The sequence below is a fragment of the Trachemys scripta genome, chromosome 1 (genome assembly GCF_013100865.1).
Source record: "Trachemys scripta elegans isolate TJP31775 chromosome 1, CAS_Tse_1.0, whole genome shotgun sequence".
NCBI classification, from domain to species: Eukaryota; Metazoa; Chordata; order Testudines; family Emydidae; genus Trachemys; species Trachemys scripta.
In genome coordinates, this window is record NC_048298.1 from 334066565 (window position 1) to 334089763 (window position 23199).

At 39.6% G+C, this 23199-nt stretch overlaps 1 protein-coding gene across 6 annotated transcripts in view; it reads right to left on the bottom strand.

Annotated features, from left to right (window-relative positions):
- Positions 1–23199, bottom strand: part of FCHSD2 (FCH and double SH3 domains 2) — a 246548-nt gene that overhangs the window by 13162 nt on the left and 210187 nt on the right. For all 6 annotated transcript variants that reach the window (XM_034759167.1, XM_034759165.1, XM_034759164.1 and 3 more), the window contains 3 exons: positions 19467–19583; positions 18463–18567; positions 2696–2857 (listed from right to left, as the gene is read on the bottom strand). In XM_034759167.1, the coding sequence (XP_034615058.1) occupies positions 2696–2857; positions 18463–18567; positions 19467–19583 (384 nt within the window). The remainder of the gene's footprint in view (positions 1–2695; positions 2858–18462; positions 18568–19466; positions 19584–23199) is intronic.

The window sequence follows — 23199 nt, forward strand, 5'->3', positions numbered from 1 at the left end:
GAACAAGGATTGTAAATGGCCTGTAGTATAAATAACTGTTAGTAAAGTCTGGAGTACAAGTCCAATATTTTCTGCAAGACAAAGCACAATGCACAGAGAGTGAATTCAGGAGGCTTCCACTGGATTTCTGCTTCTTGTGCAGAAACTAGATGGATGCAGACACGAATTTCCAACAAGAGACTCATCTGTGAGAGTTTGCCACCAGAATACTTGACCATTGACAAGAAAACGGTAAAGATACAAAAGAGCCAAGAAAAGGTGGTAAGGAGACGGGTGTGTGTAAATGCTGCATCCTGGCTGAGCAGGCCCTTCTGTTTCTTGCGGGCAGCCGGGGAAGGAAAGCCCGTCCTCAAAGGCATGAGGCCATAAACTACAAAACCACCCTCCCACCACAAAAAGATTTTGTTTATACTCCAAGTAGTTGTCAAAAACATTAATGTGAAGTGTGAATTTAACCACAAATAGCAAAGGCATTTGCCCACTGTAATTAAAAATGCACCCCACCCTCCTCCAATTGAGACCAAGTTTGTAAAAGCCTTTGAACTTTAGTGCTTTGCCATATGCTAAGTGGATATATAAAATCTGACATTCTGTTTGAGGCAAACTAACTAAACTTTCAGGAATTTTATTTTTGCCTGCTTCCAATGAAGAGCAACAGACTGGCTAGTTTTACTGACAATGGTGACATCTCAGCATTGCATGCCATGTAAGAAAAATAAGATTACAAGCTCTTTTTTAGTTCTGTTTTTTTTTTTAAATAGGATTTCTTGGTTTAGGCAATTTTTATCAGTGTTTGTTAGTGTTTATTTTGAGACACATTATTCTTTGGACAGGGTGAGAGGGAAAAGAAAATTAACATCTTTTCCTGCTTCTTGAATTAGATTAAAAAATTAATCTCTTCAGAAGTTGAACATCCAAGTAAGTGTGGGAGACTTATGGTCTACTTTGCCTACTCCATAAACAACTGTAGACAATACAAAAATGGAAAGTTTGATGTATATTATAGGTAAGGCTAAGATTTTGTCATGGTTATTTTTAGTAAAAGTCATGGACAGATCACGGGCAACAAACAAAAATTCATGGAAGCTGTGACCTGACTGTGACTTTTGCTGCTGCAGCTCCATGGTTTCCCGCACCACTGTGGTGGCTGGGAGCTGTGGGGATCCCCCCTCTCCCCACAGCGGCTGGGAGCTGCACGGTGACCATATTTCCCAAAGAGAAAATGGGACACCCCAGCTGCTCGTCTGAGGCGTCCCCATTCCCCTTGTGCGAGGCTGTCCCCCGTCGCTGGAACCCTGAGGAGGGCCCCTTCAGGAGTCTGTCACCTGTCCTGGAACTTTGCAGGGGAGGGCCCTGTTGCTTGTCGCTGCTGTCACCTGTCGCTGGAACCCTGCCAGGGCCCCATTGGCTGCCAGCTTCAGAGTCCTGCAGCCTATGGGGCTGAAGCAGAGAATGTCACAGAGGTCTCTGGAAGTCATGGATCATGACCTCCGGGACATAAATGTAGCCTTAATTATGGCCTATACATACCTATTCTTGTACTTTTGGATTGGCCTGATTTAATTGCTTTGTAGCTAAACTATTGACATACAGTAAAATGTTCACAAGCATCTAAGGACTTCGGAGCCCAACTCCCACTTTCAAAAGTGACTTAAAGGCACTTAGGAGTGCAAGTCTCAGTGAAAGTCAGTGGAATTTAAGAGATTAAGTGCCTCAGTCACTTTTGAAAATAGGATTTAGGCTCTTAAATCATCTAAATTTGATGAATGCTCCCTTTCATCCAATTATCCCAAAGAGTATCATACACCATTGATTAAACTTCAACACCCATGTGAGATGGTGTAGCGGGGTGGTCACCCTGCTCTGGCCCTGAAGGGGTTAAAAACAGCCCTGTGGAGCCAATAGGAAAAGGCTGGGAGGCAGCCAATCAGGGCCAGGCTCGGCCCTGTAAAAGAGCTGCAGGGCCAGAGGGCAGGGCAGTCTCTCTCCAGCCCAGGAGGGAGAGGGCCTCGCTGCTGGGGAACATATAGTACCTGAAGCAGGCAGTGCTGGGGAAAAGAGCAAGAGGAGCTGGGAAGCTCCATCCTGGCAACTCCCCCAGCTGAGGCCTTGGTCAAGGCCTAAAGCAGGTACTGGGGATGCAGAGGTGCAGCTCGGGGATAGGCAGACGCAGCAGGTCTAACCCTCTGGCCATTACAGACTGCAGTTTGCCCCAGTGAGCAGGGGCTAGATGACGACTGGCAGTAGCCACTGAGGCAAGGTGGGTTTAGAGGGTTAGGAGTTCCCCGGAGACGGGAAACCCAGAGTGTGGGGGTACTGCTGGGACAGAACCCCGAGGTAAAGGGCACCGGGGTCCGGGAGGGACACGGGGCAGCGGCAGGTGAGACACCGGCCTGCAGAGGGCACTCTGTATGCTGGAAAAGAGCTAATTCCCAGATGACCAGCAGGAGGCGCTGCACTGGTGAGTCATCGCTTCGCTACAGATTGGTATAAAACACCTAATAGGGAAATCAAGGTACATAAAAGTTACACTGAAGTTTTCTAGCGTTAGCTGTCAAACAGCTAAGCTTCCTCAAATTTCTCTCTTCCTGTTTTATCCTGCATTAATTGTGATCTATGTACCAGTGTCCAGGATGCACATTAGCCAAGGTTCAAAGAGAAACAAGAGATCAAGGTTACAAACTGGAGACAGTACCAGTTGTGAAGAGCCATTATTGTTCACTGCAGGAAGGCTTGCCCAGCGTTCATTTTCCAGTTCTTCCATCACTTGATTCATTGCACTCTTCAACCACGTATCAACAGACACCCCTATTTGCTTTAGCAGATCAAGACGAGCCTCTGCTTTGAGTTTTATTATCTGAAAACACAAACATGGAAAATATTATCCAAATTCTTTCACATCTACATTTAATTTCTTCTCACAATTAAAATACACCCTATTCTAATCCACCAATTAGACTACACAGGAAGCTTAGAAATCAATTCCACTTTGGAAACAAGTCCAGTTATTCATTTGTTTTCCTGCAGATGCAAAATACCAGCTTATCCAGATTCCAAAATGGGATTTTAAACATCAGGTCCATTCATGTATACACACTTGCTCTTTGTATATTTTATGGGAAATTTGTCATCTTAAAAAAAAAAAACAATTTTAAAACCAATTTTTTACATGTAAGACGCAGAATTATCTGAACTGAAAATTAGGAGAAAAAATATTTCTCTACTTTTTCTGTAAGTTTACTTTATGCATTTAGCAATACTAAATGAATACTATACAATACTAAATACAGTTCCCCTCATTTGTGCAGACTTTTCACACTGGAACACGGGAGAGAAAATGTTTATAAAAATAGGAAAATGTGATTGTAAAAACTGATGGCAGTATCTGAAACTACTCCCTTTTTTTCACTGACAATTTCAAGTTGATCGCATCCCTTTCAGAGTAACAAATTAATAAAACAAAAAACACCCCCGCCCCTGCAGTTCACTCATATCTAAAACTGGAAGAGTCTGTGGTTTCGTCCAGTACACAGGAGAAATAGATAACAGCTCTCTGCATGAGTGCAGATATCATGGGATATGGGTTTTAAGGAGCTACTGGAGCAAAAAAGTATACATTACTACTTAGCATTTAATGCTGTGTCTCCAAGTGCTTTAGAATTATTACTATTTGTTTACAGAGGCCTAGAGGTTCCACCTGAGATCAGGGCCCCATTGTATTAGACACTGTACAAATTCACAGTAACACAGTCCCTAACCCAAAGAGTTTACATTTAGATAGACAAGACGAAGGGTGGGGAAGGGAAACTGAGGCACAGAGATGATGTGACTTGCCAATAGTCACACAGCAGGACAGTGGCAGAGCTTTGACTAGAACCCAGGTCGCCTGACTTCCAGTCCAGTATCGTAGCTACCAGACTACCCTGTTTGCATTTCACAGTTGGGGAAGCTGAGGAACAAAGATTATGTGATTTACTAAAGGTTACAGAGTGATTCAGTGACAGAAGCAGGAGTGGAAACCCATTTAACTGTCTTGTAGTTTTTCCTGTATTTCCTTTCACAGCATTGTTAATTCTTAGCGTGTTGCGCTTGAAAAAAAAGCGGTCTCTTTTCTCTCTTGCCTGGTTCTTCCACTGTGGTCCCAGACAATACATTTTGATATCACTGAATGAATTAGGAGGTAACCAGTCAGAAAGGAGAAAGTTTCTATTTCAGATACAATATGTTGGTAAATCACGAGTAATAATGGAAGGGAAGCAGAGAACAAGAGTTGGTGAACCAAAGTGGTCTAATGATTTGTTTCAATCTTCAGTTTACTAAAAATTCTCTGGATAATGATCCATTTTCTCCTGCTCAGTGTTCACTATTTAGCCTAATTTGAAATGGGAATTGCACACTTTGATAAACAGTTATTCTGTTTAACTGTCGATTCTCTAAAGTAACTCTGTGTACCCAGCTAAAATATTGTTGTGTAACCACTAACAGGAAAACTCCTAAATGACTCAATATACAACGCTACTTCTATACAGTATAAACAAATAGGCTGACCTATTGTTCCTTCTTCCTCAGTGGTGAAAGCATAGTTGAGTGTACCAAGAATCTGTATTACTCTGTATTAGAACACTAGCTTACTCTACAAGATAGTAATAATTCTTGGATGTAAAAGAATATGCCTAGTAAGTATTAACAATGTTATGGGGATTTGGAATCATGTATCTTGCTTTAGTGTGATGTTGGTCTAGATCCTCAATGATCCTACTTTTAATAAAGAGAATAAATCAGAAAATCTGTAGCATTACTAAGAGAAACTGTAGCTATAACAGCTAGAAATTGATCTGAATGGAACTTTATGTTGCCCTGGTGTACATTCTTATCCTGATCAAAAAGAAGCAACAGTGGTAAGTATAAGTCTGTTTCAAACTACAGGATTATTTTAAATTCTTACTTTAAACATGAGTGCAGTTATCAAGGGATATAGGGTTTTAAGGAGCTACTGCAGCGAAAGTATATACTACTACTTATCATTTAATGCTGTTTAAAGTAAAGGTAATTTTTTTAAGAGCACACAAATATAACAGAGGACCTGGAAGAAATTCTGAAGTTCAGGAGAATCTGCCAAGATGCTGTTAGATGCAGATATTGGAGGCTGGGGCAGGAGGAGTTCAAAACACACTTTCCATGGGAAAAGGCCAAAGCCACTGAACCAGGAAGAGTTTCTATTTCTCAGTTAAGCATGCTTAAAAAGTTAAAGATAGTTATCAGACAGCCATTAGTTGAATGATTAATGTATACTGTGGATATAGTTCTCATATGCAAACTTTACTACTGAGAAAATAGTAAATTAAAGATGTTAACATGCACCATATGCACTAGGTTATTAAACTTCAAAGAATACTGATTTAAATAGAGGAAGGTAAAAGGAGCTCCTGACACTATAATTGAAGATGGAGCCACATCTATTACTTTATATTGTAAAATGGGTCCTTCCAATTTATCACAGCATTAAGCATCTCTTAAAATGCCAACAAATCACTGACTGAAGCGCTTGTTTGTACTTTTGTTAATATTTCACAAGTTCTATAGCATAAACTACAGTAAAATGAGAATAAATCTGGAATTCCCAGGACTCCTCGACAGATCTGGTGAATCCTGCAATTATAAGGAACATGTCATACCTGTGTGTTTCTTTTTGCTTGCACCCAATGCTGCAATCTGAGTATTCTGTGAGTAATCTGAGTAAGCCTTGGGTACAGACGGACGAACTCTTGATTTAACTAAAACAATAAATCCCCTTGTGGGGGCACTGTTATTTCAGTTAAAGATGTTTATATCCATGTATCTTAAATTGATTCCTTACCAAATTAGGCTAAATTGAGATAAGAGATTAACTGAAATCAGAGTGTTTGCACAAGAGGGGCTGCACCAGCTTAACTAAACTGACACAGAAACCAGTATACCTTTCTCATGTAAACAAGGTCTAAGACTAACACTCTACAACACTTTCTAACCACACCTGGCCACAGTTCCCTACAGACACTGGGGGGAAGGTGAGTTCTAGTCATCCGAAGGGATTCTTTGGTAATTCATCCATTCCTCTATTTGGAGCTGCCCATTCACTACCTGGCCCTATTCAAGCCAAACATATTTGCTAATGACACCCCACAGTGCTGCCATTTTTCTTAGTTTGTGAGATGAGACAAACCCCTTCTTCAAGTCATTATGTTGCTTTGTTAAGATGGGTTCTCACATGCATACAGTTTTGGAGCAACTTTACCATACCATAATGCATTGCAATGATGTTGTACCAAATGCTACCACATTCTAATACAGTATTACAACATGAAGACTTTTCCCATGCCCTGAAAAATGACACAAGATATGTTTAGACCATAATTTTTGTTGCAGTTTCAATGTAACTTATTCTTAATTAACTTAATATATTCACAGTTATAAACATGAATCTAGGCACCCCACAAACATTTATGGTTTATATTATGCCTCAGACTACGGTAAACCACAAAGTGGGCATTCATCCACGAAAGCTTATGCTCCAATACATCTGTTAGGCTACATCTACACTACGGGGGGCGGGGGTCGATTTAAGATACGCAAATTCAGCTACGTGAATAGCATAGTATCGCAGCCAACTTACCCCGCTGTAGAGATGGCGGCAAAATCGACCTCTGTGGCTTCCCGTCGACGGCGCTTACTCCCACCTCCGCTGGTGGAGTAAGAGCGTCGATTGATCCCCGAGAGGTCGATTTCTACCCGCCGATTCAGGCGGCTAGTGTAGACCAGCCTTAGTCTTAAAGGTGCCACAGGACTCTGTTGCTTTTTTACAGATCCAGACTAACCCGGCTACCCCTCTGATACTATGTCCTGTTTGTAGACTGTCTAGGCCAGGGGTTCTCACAACAAACGTTTTGGTGGCCTCAGAGTATGGCCACCAACCCTGGCTGGTGGCCGTGCTTACAATTTTTCCTAAAATATTTAATTAACTTTAGGAAAAACAAATAAATATGCACATATAAATGTCAAAATCATTGTAATTTATTTATGTAGGGTTTTTTGAGACTCAGCCCTGGTCTACACTACGAGTTTAGGTCGACTTTAGCAGGGTTAAATCGAATTAAGCCTGGACATGGCCACACAACGAAACCCTTTCTTTCGAGTAAAGGGCCCTTTAAACCGGTTTCTTTACTCCACCTCCGACGATGGGATTAGCGCTAAAATCGGTCTTTGCGGGTTGGAATTGGGGTAGTGTGGACGGAATTCGACGTTATTGGCCTCCGGGAGCTATCCCACAGTGCTTCATTGTGACCGCTCTGGACAGCGCTCTCAACTCAGATGCACTGACCAGGTAGGAAAAGCCCCGCAAACTTTTGAATTTCATTTCCTGTTTGCCCAGTGAGGAGAGCACAGGTGACCACGCAGAGCTCATCAGCACAGGTAACCATGATGGAGTCCCAGGATCGCAAAAGAGCTCCAGCATGGACCGAATGGGAGGTACGGGATCTGCTCGCCATATTGGGAGATGAATCAGTGCTAGCTGAACTCCGTAGCAGTAAACGAAATGGCAAAATATTAGAAAAGGTCTCAAAGGCCATGAAGGACAGAAGCTCAGAATTAGAATGTTTTTATGCCAATTTCAAAAGCCTTAAACTGTTCAAACTGGCTAATAAATAGTGGTCTGCACAATGCCCATTTATCCAACCTAGGTCTTTCTGATGAGTTATGAAAATATAATAAAGAAAAAGTTAAAATTAAGAAAAATAAGACTGAAGATAAAATATTGTTTTATTTATATTTCATGTGCTCCCCATGTTTGTATTACATGGAAGAAGAAATCCTGTTGTGTATTTAGTACTCCTGTGTGAATTAAAGATCAGTATCGATCTATAGTTTGCAAAAAATGAGGATAAATTCCTGCTTCAAAACTAAAGAAATGAAAAGAAGCAACAATAAGTTTCACAGCTTCCTGTGAATAACCAGACAAAATAATACATTTCTGAACAGTAATGTAACAATGTTTAGGTTTATTTCTAGTCATCAATAAATAATGCAAGAAAAGGGCCTGTAGGAAACCAACTGTTCATTTGCGTCCCCAAAACCCCTTAGTGACAAGTCTCTTTAAATAGCATCTTTTGAAAGAATTAAAAAAAAAGCAACTACAGAATTCCAGAAAAGGTGACCTACTGTACGTGCTAAAAATCTATTACAACTATAGTGTTTGATTAATTGTGAATAAGTTTCAGCCCGGTAAAATCACGAAAGCAAGAAAGAAAATAAAGATTTTGCTTTTTGCACTTCATTTTTTGCTATGACAAAAGGGGGAAAGAACAAGGTGGAAAAAAAATTTCTTCTCTGACTCTTACTGTCCTCCCGGATGACGTTTTGCCCCTCTTTTGGGCCCTATTTTTCCCTTCTGAAAATACCCGAGTCCCTAGGGGGATAACCAGCCGCACCCTGTGGTGTTTCTGCAACTCCAAGTCATCGCACCTTGAAGGAACATGGTTATAAAACTGTAACCCACACTGTTTAATTGAACTGAACTGCCATATATTATTGCTGGCTGCCATTATTCATAAACAAAAGTTATTGTGTAAACAAAACAAACGATCAAAAAAAGACATCCTGTGAGTCAGAACCAGGAGCTCTCTTAAAAGGAGGATGAATGGGAAGTCTTCGCTCTTCCTTTCCCAGCTGCAAACTCTAATATGCACACTTCCCTGACACTTACTAAAACCATACCTCTTTGAACTCTGCTCCCACAGGAGAAGAGTCCTGCTTTTTTAACCTTGAGAATCTAGTCACACTATAAATATTTTTTATTTTTAAGTAAATATATTTATTATTTACTCCCAGACATAAAAAACCCATTAAGATGAAGTTAAGGTTGAGAGTATATATCAGTAAGGTAAGAGTAAAAGCATTATGGGATGTAATGTTATTATCTCAACACCCCACATATATACCCAGGAAATTCAGTGTTCAGGTTACACTTAAAAGAAACCTCAAGATGTTAAGGTAAGGAATGCACAGTTAAGACACCCAAACAACTTTAACTCTGTCCTGTAGTGATGTCATGAATCAAGCTTGTGGAGAATACTTTGTATTTTTCATACAAAACAAAGAGGTTGAATCCCCATTTTAAGAGCAAAATTGAGCTCAACCTTAAGTATGAAGTCACAACCAGCATCTCCATAATACTGTAGTAACAGGCCGTAATATTGTAGGTCAAGGCCACACAGTGCTAGCCCTATACAAACAAATCAAAAAAGACAAGTCTCTTTTTGTAAGGCTCTCCATGAAAGTAAACTTCTTCCCCACCCCCCCAATTCCACCACAGATTTCTCCTTTTCATTTCTTATTCACTTAAATTTGGGGGAAGTGAAGGGCCTGCAATTGTGTGCTTTGCAGGATTATGAAGGCCTGGTGTGCAAGCCATATTATGAATTTTCCATACTGTCCCTGAAGTACTGTTGTGTTTTCTGAAGTTCTTTTGAAAAACTTTAATCTTCCTGTTCATTAGCATTTTATTGGAATATCAAAACAATATCTTAATATAGTTACAAAATGCTAAATTTTATATAAACTATTTTCCTTTATTGGTGCAACCACTTGTTTTAGACAGTCATTTATAAAAATATACAGAGTTTATTAGAGGTTCCAAAATCCTTCTGGTGCACTGCCAGCCTTACTTTTAAGTCTATGCAGCACAGCCATTAAACAAACTGATGTTCCTCTGGACATTCCTCAACAGAATGATTTCCACAGTATGAAAAGCAACAGAGCTTTTCAAAAGAAAAGCTTTAAAAATTGAACAATTGAAAAATGAATGACTATCTGGGTGCAAAAGTATGGTACGCGCTTACTTCAGCTTCCAATGTAAATAAGAACTCTGATTAACATCTTGAAGCAACATTGGATCCACAATGAAAAACCAGATCTTTGCAAATGAAGAATGCGCTTTTTAAGTTTTATTTGTGACCATTTATAAAGTGAACAGTCCTATTGCAAATGGTATCATAACCAACTGATTTAACCTATCATCTTCCATGTCTTCTGTAACATTTTAATTGTGGTGTCAAGCAAGTTATTAATTTAGAAAGAAATTGAATGTGGAAAACAGGTCACAAAAACTTCTGAATTACTGATGTTATCTTTACTTTTAACACAGAGGGTTCTCAGAATTATTTCCAAACCTATAACCAATCTGAGACATTTGTATGGGAAATGGAGACAGTTAAAGGATACTACTTCAAGATTAAAAAACAAAGTCAGATGAAGAAATGTGAATCAACTTAGCATTTCAAAAAAATCATGGCTTTGCAGAGAACACAAAACTGAAAATACCATTCCTTCAACTGGAATTCACAGTAAGTTAGCCAACAGCTCAAGCGGGTTTTGGAGATGATCCATATGTTAAAGGCACAAAAGGTCTTCAAACAATCTGTATTTTTAACACCACAAACTGAAAGTGAACATTGCCAAATTCAAACTATGTATCTGAGAAGCAAGGGAGCACTGAAAACCATGATCCACATTCCAAAGATGAAGGAAAGAACTACACTAAAGGATGCCAATTCCTCCAAAAGTCAAGAATTCATGTGTGTTACAGGAAAGGAGAATTACACAGAAAGCTACTTTAACAGTTATCTTAGACCAGACTAATCCCAGATGCACTTACAAGAATACAGGAAATTCTGAGATATTCCCCGCAGTCTCGAGATCCTAGAATAGTGATGCTTAAGTTTTGCAGTACCAAGATCCATCCTGGCACATCGATTCACACAGTATTTTAATCATGAATAAATTAATATTTTGTTTTTAAGGTGGATTTAAGAGTACCTAGCACTCAAGCACATAGTAAGAAATCAGACAAACAATTTAATAGTTCTCTCTTCATGAATCTTTAAACTTTTAAATCTCATCTATTTTCTACCAACTTGAAAACATCCTGCCAACCCTGCAATAAAAAAAATAATCTTCAGAAATAAATCAACTTTCAGCTGTGGAATGTCCACTGATGAACAATCTAACTATTCTCACTGAGCCACATAAATCCCTCAAGGTCTCCTCCCCTAGTTGGCAAACCTGTCTCTAAATTTGGGTATCAACAAGATATAGTGTTAAATATTTACCAAGGTTTGGAATCACTGTATACATGCATCTTGTTTGTAGCAGCTGCTTAGAAAAAAAATCATCACTGAAATTTATCACTGCAAGGTGTCATTGATTCTCAAACATAGTAAATGAATTTTTGCAACATTGTGACCAGGATGAGAGCTGATCAAGTACTGCAGATTTGTTTATGCCTCTTCATAATACCATGATGTAACTTTTGACCATATCATCCTTAAAATAAAATTCTTATTTGTCTAGTTGTACTTAAACTATTTCCCACTAAGCCAATTTAAAATTCATGATCTGTAGATGTCAAAGTAACACTGGTTTTTCAAATCAGTCATCTACTTATGGAAAGATTGATAGGATCATACAGATTTCTTATTGAATAGGCAATTTATTTACTTCACACGATTCTCCCGAGTGTGAGTTTTCTTAGCAAAACCATCGACAGACGCAAGTGATATTTCACAAATTGAATTTTCTGTTGATTTCCTTATTCCACTTAATTCTTTTGGCAGAAGCAAAGGGAATTAGATTTTCTCACAATTATTATGAGCTGAGAACACCACCACTTAAATCAGCAGTAAGGTGGAAAGATACAGCAGCAAAAATGTGCAAACAATAACAGTCTGATCACTGAAATGAGATACAGTAAAATCAGAAGGGGCACATAATTAATAGATTATACTCTGCGATAGTGTAATGCTGACAGACCCTGGTTGTTGGTGGGCGGGATTGAACCTGGGGCCTCTGGAGCTCAGTGCATGAGCCTGTACAGCATGAGCTAAAAGCCAACTAGCTGTTAACTAAGGCTGTAGAGCAAACTCATTAATCTCTCTTTAAGTGTCAGGGTGGTTAAACACTGGAATAAATTGCCTAAGGAGGTTGTGGAATCTCCATCTCCATCTCTGGAGATATTTAAGAGTAGGTTAGATAAAGGTCTATCAGGGATGGTCTAGACAGTATTTGGTTCTGCCATGAGGGCAGGGGACTGGACTCTATGACCTCTCGAGGTCCCTTCCAGTCCTAGAATCTATGAATAAGTGGTCTTGGTGCCACTAGATGGAATAGAGCACCACACCCAGGAGTGTGTGGGTTACAATAGCAGATGCACAACTAGTAAAACAGAATTGTTCCAGTCAGACCTTAATTATCCATGAACTAAAATAAGGGGAGGGGAAAAGTAGTCCCCAATTTACAATTAAAGATGGATTTAAGTGGTGTTTGGCTCTACTAAACTCTTGAACTAATCAAATGAAGAAAACAGCACCATAATGAGTCTTAATCAAATCTAATCTGGTACAAACAGTCTCTTGACAGCTATAGATATCCTAATTATGAGGCAAAATGTAAATGAAAATAGGATTAATTGCTATGGAGTCCCTGTTCTCCTACCAGAGCAAAGGTGTCTCAGCACAGAAGGGTATTCTCTCTTCCAGGTCAAGAGAAATTTCTTTAGCCTTACAACCAGTTATATTATCTGGCGATACCTAACAAAAGGTGATCTAAGTGAGAGGCTCTATATCAGTGGTGGGCAACCTGCGGCCCGTCAGTGTAATCTGCTGGTGGGCCATCAGACAGTTTGTTTACATTTGCACGGCCGCCTGCAGCTTCCAGTGGACCGCAGGTTGCCCACCATCGCTCTATTTCGACTGAGACAGAGAGAGGGCCGGCTCCAGGCACCTGCTTAACAAGCAGGTGCTTGGGGCGGCCAAGGGAGAGGGGCGGCACCTGCGGCAATTTGGGGGAGCGAAGGACCCCCGCTGAACTGCTGCCGCCGATCGTGGCTTCCCCCCGCTGCCGATCGCGGCTTTTTTTTTTTTCTTGGGGCGGCAGAAATGCTGGAGCCAGCACTGGACAGAGAGGAGAGTGAGAGAAAGACAAAATAATCAAATAATCTAGCAGAAGAGTCCAGGAGACAGGATTTTATGTAGATTAAAAAAAGAATAGGGAATCCAAGTGAACAGCTTCAGATTTTACTACCTCTTACTTGCTTCTGCAATACAGATCAGTAGATGTAGTAATGTCAAATGGAGAGGAAAAATTAAGGTAAAGGGAAGCAGTCTAGGGAGAAAAGGAAAGCTATTTTAAGGACAACCAGATCCCCTTCAGATCACCTTCATAGCCTGAACTAAAAGCTATAAAACGCCCAGAAAGTTTCCTCAATGTTGTCAAAGATGAGCATTTAATATACAGTTGTTCTGGCATATTTTCCTCCCTTTGTTGAATAAGTGCAAAGAGGCAATATAAACATCTTATTTTCCTAAGTGACAGTATAGGGCAACAGAATTTCAAGGGCACTTTAAAAAAAATAAAATAAAAAGGGGCAACATATACTCCTTTTCAGCCATGTATGTTCCATTCTCTTCTATTCAAACTAAAACGCTTTTGCCTTATATGTGTTTTTCTTTGTCACAATCAAATGGGAAAGCTTTTACCATCACTTAAATAAAGAGTGGTTAAGGCTTTTCTTGCCTGTGAGAGAATTCCTTCAATAGATTTTTTTTACACAATTCCCCAGAATCTAAGCTTTAAGATTCAGGGCTTGTTTACACAGCAAGCCAGGACGTGACTCTACAATACACAAGGTCGCTGAGCAGTAAGGTCCCACATAAATACAGGAGGTCAGACTAAATGATTTAATGGTCCCTCTATGAAAATATGAAACATGGACACTGCTACAGCCCAGCGGAAGTCTCACAGCAAGGCTTAGCATACTGTACTTACAAGTAAAAGTATGCACAGCTGCACACTGGGACTTCTGCTGTGGTGTAGCAGCGTTCACACAGGACATTCCTGGGCAGCAAGGCAGTGCCCTGTAGAATCACACTCTGACGTGCAGTGCAGTAACTTGCCATGTAGCCAAGCCCTCAGTATCAACCATTGTGGGTAGAACATCTTGTTCAGTGCCGATGCTCACATCAGGCATGTTCTGATTTTCGAATTATCATAACTTTGCTCATCTTTAAGTGGAGCATAGTAACAAACAAAGGAAGTGTTTTACATCAATTAAATAGAGCCGCTGTATATTCGCTAATTAAATGAGAACAATTTGAGGGTGAGTTCTGATTTCCCTGACTTCATCAAGGAGCCTGCCCCAGGCAAAAGGGATGAGTAAATAAACTGAACTAACAAGTCTCTAAAAATATCCTGCACCAGTGGGGAAAAACTCCATTAAAGTATTTTTTTTTTAAACCAGTGATAAACATCAATCCAAATTTTTCGATCCAGTCTCCACATCTTACTGTGGGAGAAAGTTGCAATTCTCCATATTCCTGTCACTCTAGTTTGGAGCCAGTGAAGGGTATTTTTAATCTATTCCGGTAAGGAAAGGATCCCAATTTTTAATGAAGGTAGCTAATTTGGTCTCTCCTACAATAGATACACTTGTTAGCTTGACTACTCTCTCTGAGACTGTTGTACTAAATTAGGAGGGATGGGACTTTTCCACTTCTCAGCACTGACCGGTCTGACAACAAATAATAGAGCATCAACCAACCTTCCTCTCATCTAATTAGCAAGCAAAGTCCATTGACTGATAACGTGAATCTAAAATATGACTTATCCTATTATAATCCGTATGCTGATATTAGACATTTTCAGGAGATGGCAGAATAAATATCAGCCCTGTTTACAAATACCCCAGCATTCCCTACAGTTTTGCAAAAGGAAGGATATAACTTGGCAAGGTGATAATATCCTGAATCTCAGTGCATGAGAGTGATCTGGTTTGGGCTGCCCACATAAGGCCCAATGGTGCAATACGCTGAGCATCGTCAACATCCAATTACTTGAATAAGAGTTAAATATGAATAGGTTTAAATAAAAAACACTGTTTTTTAATGGATTTTTTTCATTGGGTGAGTCCAATGGGCCAGCTTTTGCAATCCATTACAGGTTGATGGAAGGGTCACACTGGCCTATTACGGACTGCAAAATGGGTTTGAGTCATACAACAAAAACATTGTTTAAAAACTAGTTTGAGCCTTAAAAACAAGTGAGATCTGTAGTGTCCTGTGTGAACATGAAACAAAATGCAGTTGTCATATTTTGGTCATTTGGGGCTGAGGGTGGGGATCTGGTGAGGGGAAGGCTCTTGAGCCTTCTTGTGGGCCCCAGAGAAAGGGAGACATAGGGAGGGAGGACCCATTTTCCAGGTTACCCCCCTGCCCAAAATTAAAGCAGCTCCTCCATAATATTCATGCTTCTCCCATCCCCACACTAATTCATGTTTCCCTCCTGCATACTTAATGCAGGGTTCCCTTTCTCCCTTTCTGTTAAGGCAAGACTCCTCCAAATTGAATGCCTGTTGATTCCTCTCTATCTTGGGGTGGGGGTGGCAGCTGCTGTTGCAGGGGCCAGCCTGATCCCAAGTTGCTTTTGCTCTTGTTATAGGCCTATCTGTTCCTCTCTCCCCTGCCTGCAAAGGATCATGAAAGAGAAGGAGGGGGAGCTACCCAGAAGCTAAGAGAAAATTTTGGATAGGGTAAGGGGGAGAAAGGGGAGGACCTGACAATTCACAAAGGGGGAAAAGGAGAGGATGGACCAGAAAGAGCTCAGCTGCCTGGGTCCAGCTCTGCTCCCACCTCCCTTCTCCTTGTGCCTGTGAATTATGCGTGGGCCCTGCAGAATGGCTCCCTCCTCTTCCCTAACTAAAATCTACTGTTGGCTCCTGCCAGCTCTTTAGATCCCCTTTTTGTTCCTAGGAGAGGAGGGACAGAGAAAAGCATGGGGCACAGAGCTATAACAGGAGCGTTCTCCTTCTCCTGCTACCTACAAGCCAGCAGCAACTTGTTCTCTGGAGTACACTGCTTGAGAAACTGGTATGGGAGGACCGGGACTGGACTGGACGCCACATAATCCCATACATTAAAAAAAATAATAATACATCTGAGAGCCCTAATGGTGTTGGTTTTATTTTTTGCGCTACTGGGGCAATTACAGATACTGATTCAACTTCTTTTGTTTACAGTTTGTCTCTATCAGTTTCACTTGCTGGTTCTCCTGAATTAGCAGAGCGTTGCAAATGTTTGGGTTTCAAATCCTGCAAGAGAGGTTTCCACTGAAAACTTAAAGTTCATGGACATTTTTCTACTGCAGCTTATCTTTGCAAAGATTTTGTTTTTTTACAAAACAAATTATGAGCCTAAAACTACCTGACAGTGCCCCTTTAAAGATTTCTGACATGGACAGGTGATTGCTGGGGACTGCAGATGACAAAAGGGGAGGGCCAAGAGGAAAATTCAGTTGAAAAGTTTAAAGGCTCAATTATTTGGGCTCAGGTAAACTTTTTTTTATTAAACACTAAGTAAATTCTGTGGCCACACATAAGGTTCACAAACATATGAAGCAGTTTACATACTCATCATTCAAGAAATCTATGAGAGCACTTCAAATTTCTTTGGTGTATACAGTGAAAAGCATTCATCAAAAGAGAAGCAAGAAAGGGTTAGAGAAGCTCAACTAACCACTGAAGGATACTTAGACTCAAGGACCTGGCACTTTCACCATCTTCTTTTGTAAAATAGAATGTGATCTCACACTGGGCAGGACAGAGAAAGGTCTCAATTACAAAATACCAGACCGTGCTAAGGAAGCAGGGGAGACAGTGCAAATACTTTAGTTTTCAGTGTCAGCTTTGTACCAGATACAGTGTATCACATCTTATATAAAATAATATTGTATGCACTCTACTCATTCTTCTATTTTCTAGTGTTTAGTGTGTCATGTGTACATTACTCTCCACTTGTTCCTCATGAGGTGAAGTAAAACTGGAATGTGCAGCTCTCTTTTTCCTCTTCATTCTCATTATGGGTCACCTTCATAGCTAGGTGTGTAGTTCCCTCCTGCTGTGCTTCTGCTCCTCCATAAATCAAGCTTTCTCTGCCAACAGTTCCAATTCTGGAACAAAACCATTCTCCTCTATGGTATACTACAAGGTCCAGTTCTCATCCCACGTCTTTTTTTCTATATATCTTCTGCCTCTTGGCCTTTTTCTCTCTACTTTCAATTGTATGTAAACCCTCCTGTGCCTTGGCTTAGTCAATTTGTGATTTCTGTCTAAAATTATTTTAGTTAAGTATCTCAGAAGAACTGCCCTTCTCTTGAGAGACAAGGTGGGGGAGGGAATATCTTTTATTGGACCAACTTCTATTGGTGAGAGAGACAAGCTTTATTACACAGAAGCCATAGATATTATAACAATCTATATCCCACAAACACCCTCTCCCCTGCCCAGATGCTTCCCTCCCCTCTGTTCCTCCCTATGACTGGAGGGGTGTTAATCGACCATATGACCCTGAAAGGTCCCTTGAAATGTGTTAAATATTCATGCTAAACAATGTGTTCTATCTTGTATTTAGCTGTGACACTCCCAGACCTGAAGAAGAGCTCTGTGTAAGTTTGAAAGCTTATCAGACCATAAACTGGAAACTCTTATTACTCAAGTTTCTCCTACCTCACATCCCAAATAGTAAGTCACATTCCTAATCACACCAGGTACCTTGACTATCTGGCAATATGAGAAGCCACTTAAATGAAATAATTATGTTTGCTCTACAACTTTAATTATGCATCCCACTCAGATTAAAGTCTAACAGATCAGTTTCTGTTCTTGCCAATGGGTTTTTTTGAATCAGTGACCATAAAAGTTCACTTTTAGCAACATAATATTGCCTAGCTAAAAATGAAGGCACTATATTTCCTTTCTTCACAATCTCTTCATTAATCTGGAACAGGCCTCATAACCCGCTATGACCTTTTCAACAGTATGTTTGGGGAGCACAAAATGCAGAAAGATACCAGAAAGATTACTTAACCTGTTTTCCTTCCTTCCTTCCATCCATCTATCTAAATACTGCTGCATAGTCAGTGCAAGTGAACATATGGTTAGCTGCTACAAACGGCCCCAAACCTAAAGGCAGATTTATGACTAACATTTTCTGATATTAGTTCCTTTAGGTGTGATGAAACAGTTTAAATTTCAGGTTGTTTTATCATCTATGTAACTTGAGAGAAGACAGAAGCTGAAATTCCTACCTTCTTGATCAGGGCACAGTGGAAAAAAAAAATATAGTAAATTTAATCATCCATATCGCCAGGAGGATTTTATTTTATTTTTTTTATTGCTCATCTAATCTCTTGAGCCTTGCACTAAATTGATGTCATGATTTTAGTGGAATGAAATCAAAGAGAAATGCCATGTCTTAATTTAAAGTTCCCTGGTCCTTTGATGCTAGAAGTCTGGATTTTTCACACACAAATTAAGGTGCTGTAATAGACATGCCACTGCCTAAGGAACCAAAAAACATGCCAGAACAATTTCTCTCTCACCTCAGCTTTGCGGATACTCTCTCTGGCTTCATCTATTTTCTGTTCCAGTTCTGCTCGGCTTTGTTCAGACACCACAGGGCCATGGCATTCTAACTCCTCAAGTGCCTATCAAAAATAAGAGAAAGATGTCATATACTTGGTACATTCATGTGCACTGTCTATAAGATAGTATCTGAGACAATTCACAGAAATAATCATATTCAGATGCCAGAGTGATGAGTAGTGCTACACTGCAGGATAAAAACTCTGCAGACTGATGCAACCCCATTTAAAAAGTTCAATCTTTTCTAGGTAAAATTATATCATAGGAAAACTATTCTGAAAATGCCCCAAAATCCTAGTAAAGCATCATGATGTTACAACTATGATCGAACGTACAAGTGACACTTCACACTCTTGTTCTCATGATGATCTTTACACCTGAAGACAATCCCATCAAAACCCACATACTTTACAGTGCTTGTTGAAGGAGTGAGTTGAGAGATGATGAGTGGTAAGACAAGGTAGGATGGGTGATTTATTTTGTGTGAGTATGGCTTGACCAGTTGGGGCAACTTGCATTCCGGATTTGTATGTCTGCAAGAGCACAAAGTGCTTTTGGGTGAGAGGATTAAAAGACAGCTGGAGAAAATAAAACAATAATAATCATAATCCTCAAAGTAAATTAACAAAATAACTCCCTGATTCTGGAAAACACTTAAATATTTACTTAATTTTAAGCATGTGTTTAATGCCCCCTGACTTCAGCATATTCTTAAATGCTAGTGTGAATAGAGGTGCTTTCTTGAAGTGAAGCCCCAGTGAGAAAAATAATCACAAAAATTGTCAAGTCAATGCTGCTGGTAGTCTCACTAAAACATGATACGAGGTGTCCATCCCTCCTGTGCACTTCAACATTAAATTCAAATTATTATAATCCATGTAATAGATTTTAATTTAGCATCTCTTCAGCTTGTTTGTATTTTTCTCATGTCACCTGATGCATTTATTTATTTTCAACCTACCCGCTGATTATGGATGATGTTTTTGTGCTCACGTGCCACACGGGTGGCCCACTTCCGGGCTTCCTTGTTTAGGCTGTGCTCCTCCGTTGTCCCAGTTTCAGATTCCAGTTGTCGACTCTGGAACACAAATCAGAAAGTGAGTAGTGTGCTAAGGATTTTGGGGCTGTCTCTATGTATAATACTGTTACTTAGCAACCTGACAACTTTATTTAATTCATAATTATCAGGTTCTTGTAAATTCCTTGCCTGGGCCCTTGTTGGTATGAAATGAGACAACAAAGAGGGAAAAGCGCTGTTTTTCCATAAGCTTTGTCATGATACTGTGTTGTGGAAAACTGACTATAAAAGCAAATTCAAGTTCAAAAGAATTTACAATTTACTATTTTGAAGACAAGTCATCTTTACCAGGGAGACAATGCGAGACATAGATTTTTTTTTTTTTAAATGAAAGACATTCTTGAAGTAGAACACTGAAGTATTATTCACCACGGCACAATATCATGGAGCTGAAAAAGAATAAATGCCCCCAAAATAAACTGCTATCCTTAGTTTCCCAGATAAATATGCATTTTAGGCAGTATTTAAAAATAGGCATTTCATATGATGTGATGGATCATTTAGGCTTTGTTCAAAAAATGGCATTTTAAAACATTATATATTTAAAAAAAATACAAAATGGAAAATCAAATTACAATTTCATATGGATTTTAAAGAGTTAACAAAATATGGTACACACATTTACCTGGGATCAAAAAGTTCTCTCTCCCCCAGTACTTCACATGCCAAGTTTCAGACTAAGGATTCTATATCAGAGATATTTGTTGATGATACTGTGCTACCATTATGTCAACTCAGACTTGCTCCAGTAATTGAGAAAGTAAATCTCTCCCCTCCCATCAGATAAAGTGATATCAGAAGTCAAGAATCTGAAGGTTTCCCAGTTTTGTACTGAATCGATCCTGTTCAGTCTGGATATAAGAGACAAGTTGTTCCATATTTACCTATCATCTCTGTCTCCCATTTAAAATTTTTTTTTGCATTACTCTCATAGCAGATTATTCAATGCATTTATGTATAAATCAATACATTTAGGACAAAAATGACTAAGTTTTACCACCTACTCAGTCCCCATCCTTTCCAGAAAGCATATCTTGCGATATTCCTTAACTATTTATCCAGTTCTGGACAAATTTTGCTCTTGGTATACTGAATAGTGATAACCCTATAGAGATCATTCCTTTCTGATGAAGTGGGCATTCACCCACGAAAGCTTATGCTCCAATACTTCTGTTAGTCTTAAAGGTGCCACAGGACCCTCTGTTCCTTTCTGATCCAATCTCAATACTCCCCCTCCCCCTCCAAAAATAGGCATTAGAGTTGGAAGAAATATACCTAGGTCATCTTGTTCACCCCCACTGCCAATGCAGAACTGTCCCTTACAGTACACTCTCTAGTGCTTTCTTGTATGACTATGTCTCAGGCCAATGGATCTCACTACCAGAAAGTTTCTTGATCAGTCTAATATTTTTGTTTAATTCAATCCATAACTCATTCTATGCCTAGTACCACAGGAAAACATTATTTCTTCATTAGTGTAACCTGGTACACCATTTAGTTTTGTACACTCTTAGACACAGACTAGAGGAAGATAGCTGTTGCCTCAAAGGCCACGTGAAAGTAGTAGTAGTAGTAGTATTTTATCAAGAGATTTCAATTAAAAAAAAAAGAAGATTGTGTGGTACACAAGAAGGGAAGAGTTTCAGACATAAGAGGCAGCTTCGAACTAGATATAAAAACAAGTGTGAAGAAGCTAGCAAACAAGAAGGCTTTGAGGAGGGCAGACTGGGAGGAGAGGGAGAATAGAAGAAAAATCAGAGCAGAAAGACAAGGAATGAGTTGATCAGTTCTTTTTGGGAATATATGAAAAGTTTGAAATTGATGCAGAGTTTGACAGGAGAGTGTGTGGATTTAATAGGATGAGTGTCATGATGTGTGTGGCAGGAAAGGAAAATTTTAGTAGCAACATTGAGGTGAAAAGGGAGAAAGATTTTTCACCTTTAGATTATAAGGCCTTCAAGGGAGAGACCCTATAAGTGATTTGCACTGACATTCATACGTCATGTACGCTGTGATACAATACAATTATTACTAGTAATTTTAAGAGCGATAAATGTAATGCGTCACTCCTGGATGGGTCACTAGTGGTGGGGATTGACCTTGGATCTGTGGATCTAAAAGCATGAGACATCCACAATCAGTAGTTCTCTTACCTCAAAGCCAGAGGCAAAATCAAACCTTTATATGGTTCAGCCACTAGAAGGGGACAGAGAACCACACTGTTACAGAGCAATAAGAGCAGCAGGATTTGGAGAACCAAGCTTTGGAGGACATGAAGGATGAGGAGGGAGATGATTTACATAAGACTGAGCTTGAAAGCCTGAGTGGTAGAAGGATAGAGCTGTCTACAACAAGAAAAGAGGAAAAGTAAGGTGGATTTTTTTTCCAGGTTCAGTATCATTCAGTTGCCTTCTGCATGTATTTTTAATTTCTGTAGGTACCTCTGAATGATTTCTCTCAGTGTTTACAACACATCCCAATTTATTATCCATCTCAAAATATGCCCCTAGACGATGTCTTTATCACCTATTGCAAACAGATTATTGCATAGGTCATGTGCATGTACTCCAGGTGCTTACAAAGCATAATAAAAGGGACACCACTTCATTTTCCCCATGCTTTCTTAATTAAACCTTTCTTATTATAAGTTTCCTTCCATAGCTCAGAGTTCACAGCCAGTAAGGTATCATCAAGAACCTTGTCTGACTTTGCCTTCCTTGTTACTCATAGAAATCATCTCTGTAACAAATTACCAACGTGCCCACCGATTGGCTCCCTGTAGTCCTGGTTCTCTTGCATATTTAGTTTAGATAAAATATATCTTCTCCATTTCAACTGCTTGATAATATTTTGCATTATCTTAAGTGTGTTTTTATTTTTTTATTACAGTATTTGAATAGAAAATAAAAAAAGCAAATTTAGATGCTGGCCCTCTGAGTATGGACTGTTAGTGGATTGTGATGGTTATACCAGTTGGTTATTTATTACACAGTATTGTTTCCAAAGAGCCCTCATCCTGACTTGAAGAACTCCAATGTCAAAATATTAATTAAAATAGAGCTTTATTTTAAAAAAATCATGCAGGTCACATTTCTCAAAAAGCATCTTAACTGGATCAGTACCTTCCATCCTAAAATTAGAGGGAATAATAACTAGATATTGTATAAGTTAATTTATACTCAGCATTTATACAATTCTTTTATTATTAAATATTTATACCGCAGCATCACCCAGGGTACATCTATACTTACCTCTGGGTCCGGCGGTAAGCAATCGATCTTCTGGGATCAATTTATTGCGTCTTGTCTAGACGCGATAAAAATCGATCCCAGAAGTGCTCGCCGTTGATGCCGGTACTCCTGCTTCGCGAGAGGAGTACGCGGAATCGACGGGGGAGCCTGCCTGCCGCGTGTGGACCCGCGGTAAGTTCGAACTAAGATACTTCGACTTCAGCTACGTTATTCACATAGCTGAAGTTGCGTATCTTAGTTCGAAGTGGGGGGTTAGTGTGGACCAGCCCCCAGACACCTCAATCAAGTGCTGCATGAACAAATACAAAGACACATTGCTTCCTGAGAAGAGCTCACTAAGAAGAAAGTTTACAATCTCATTTGCA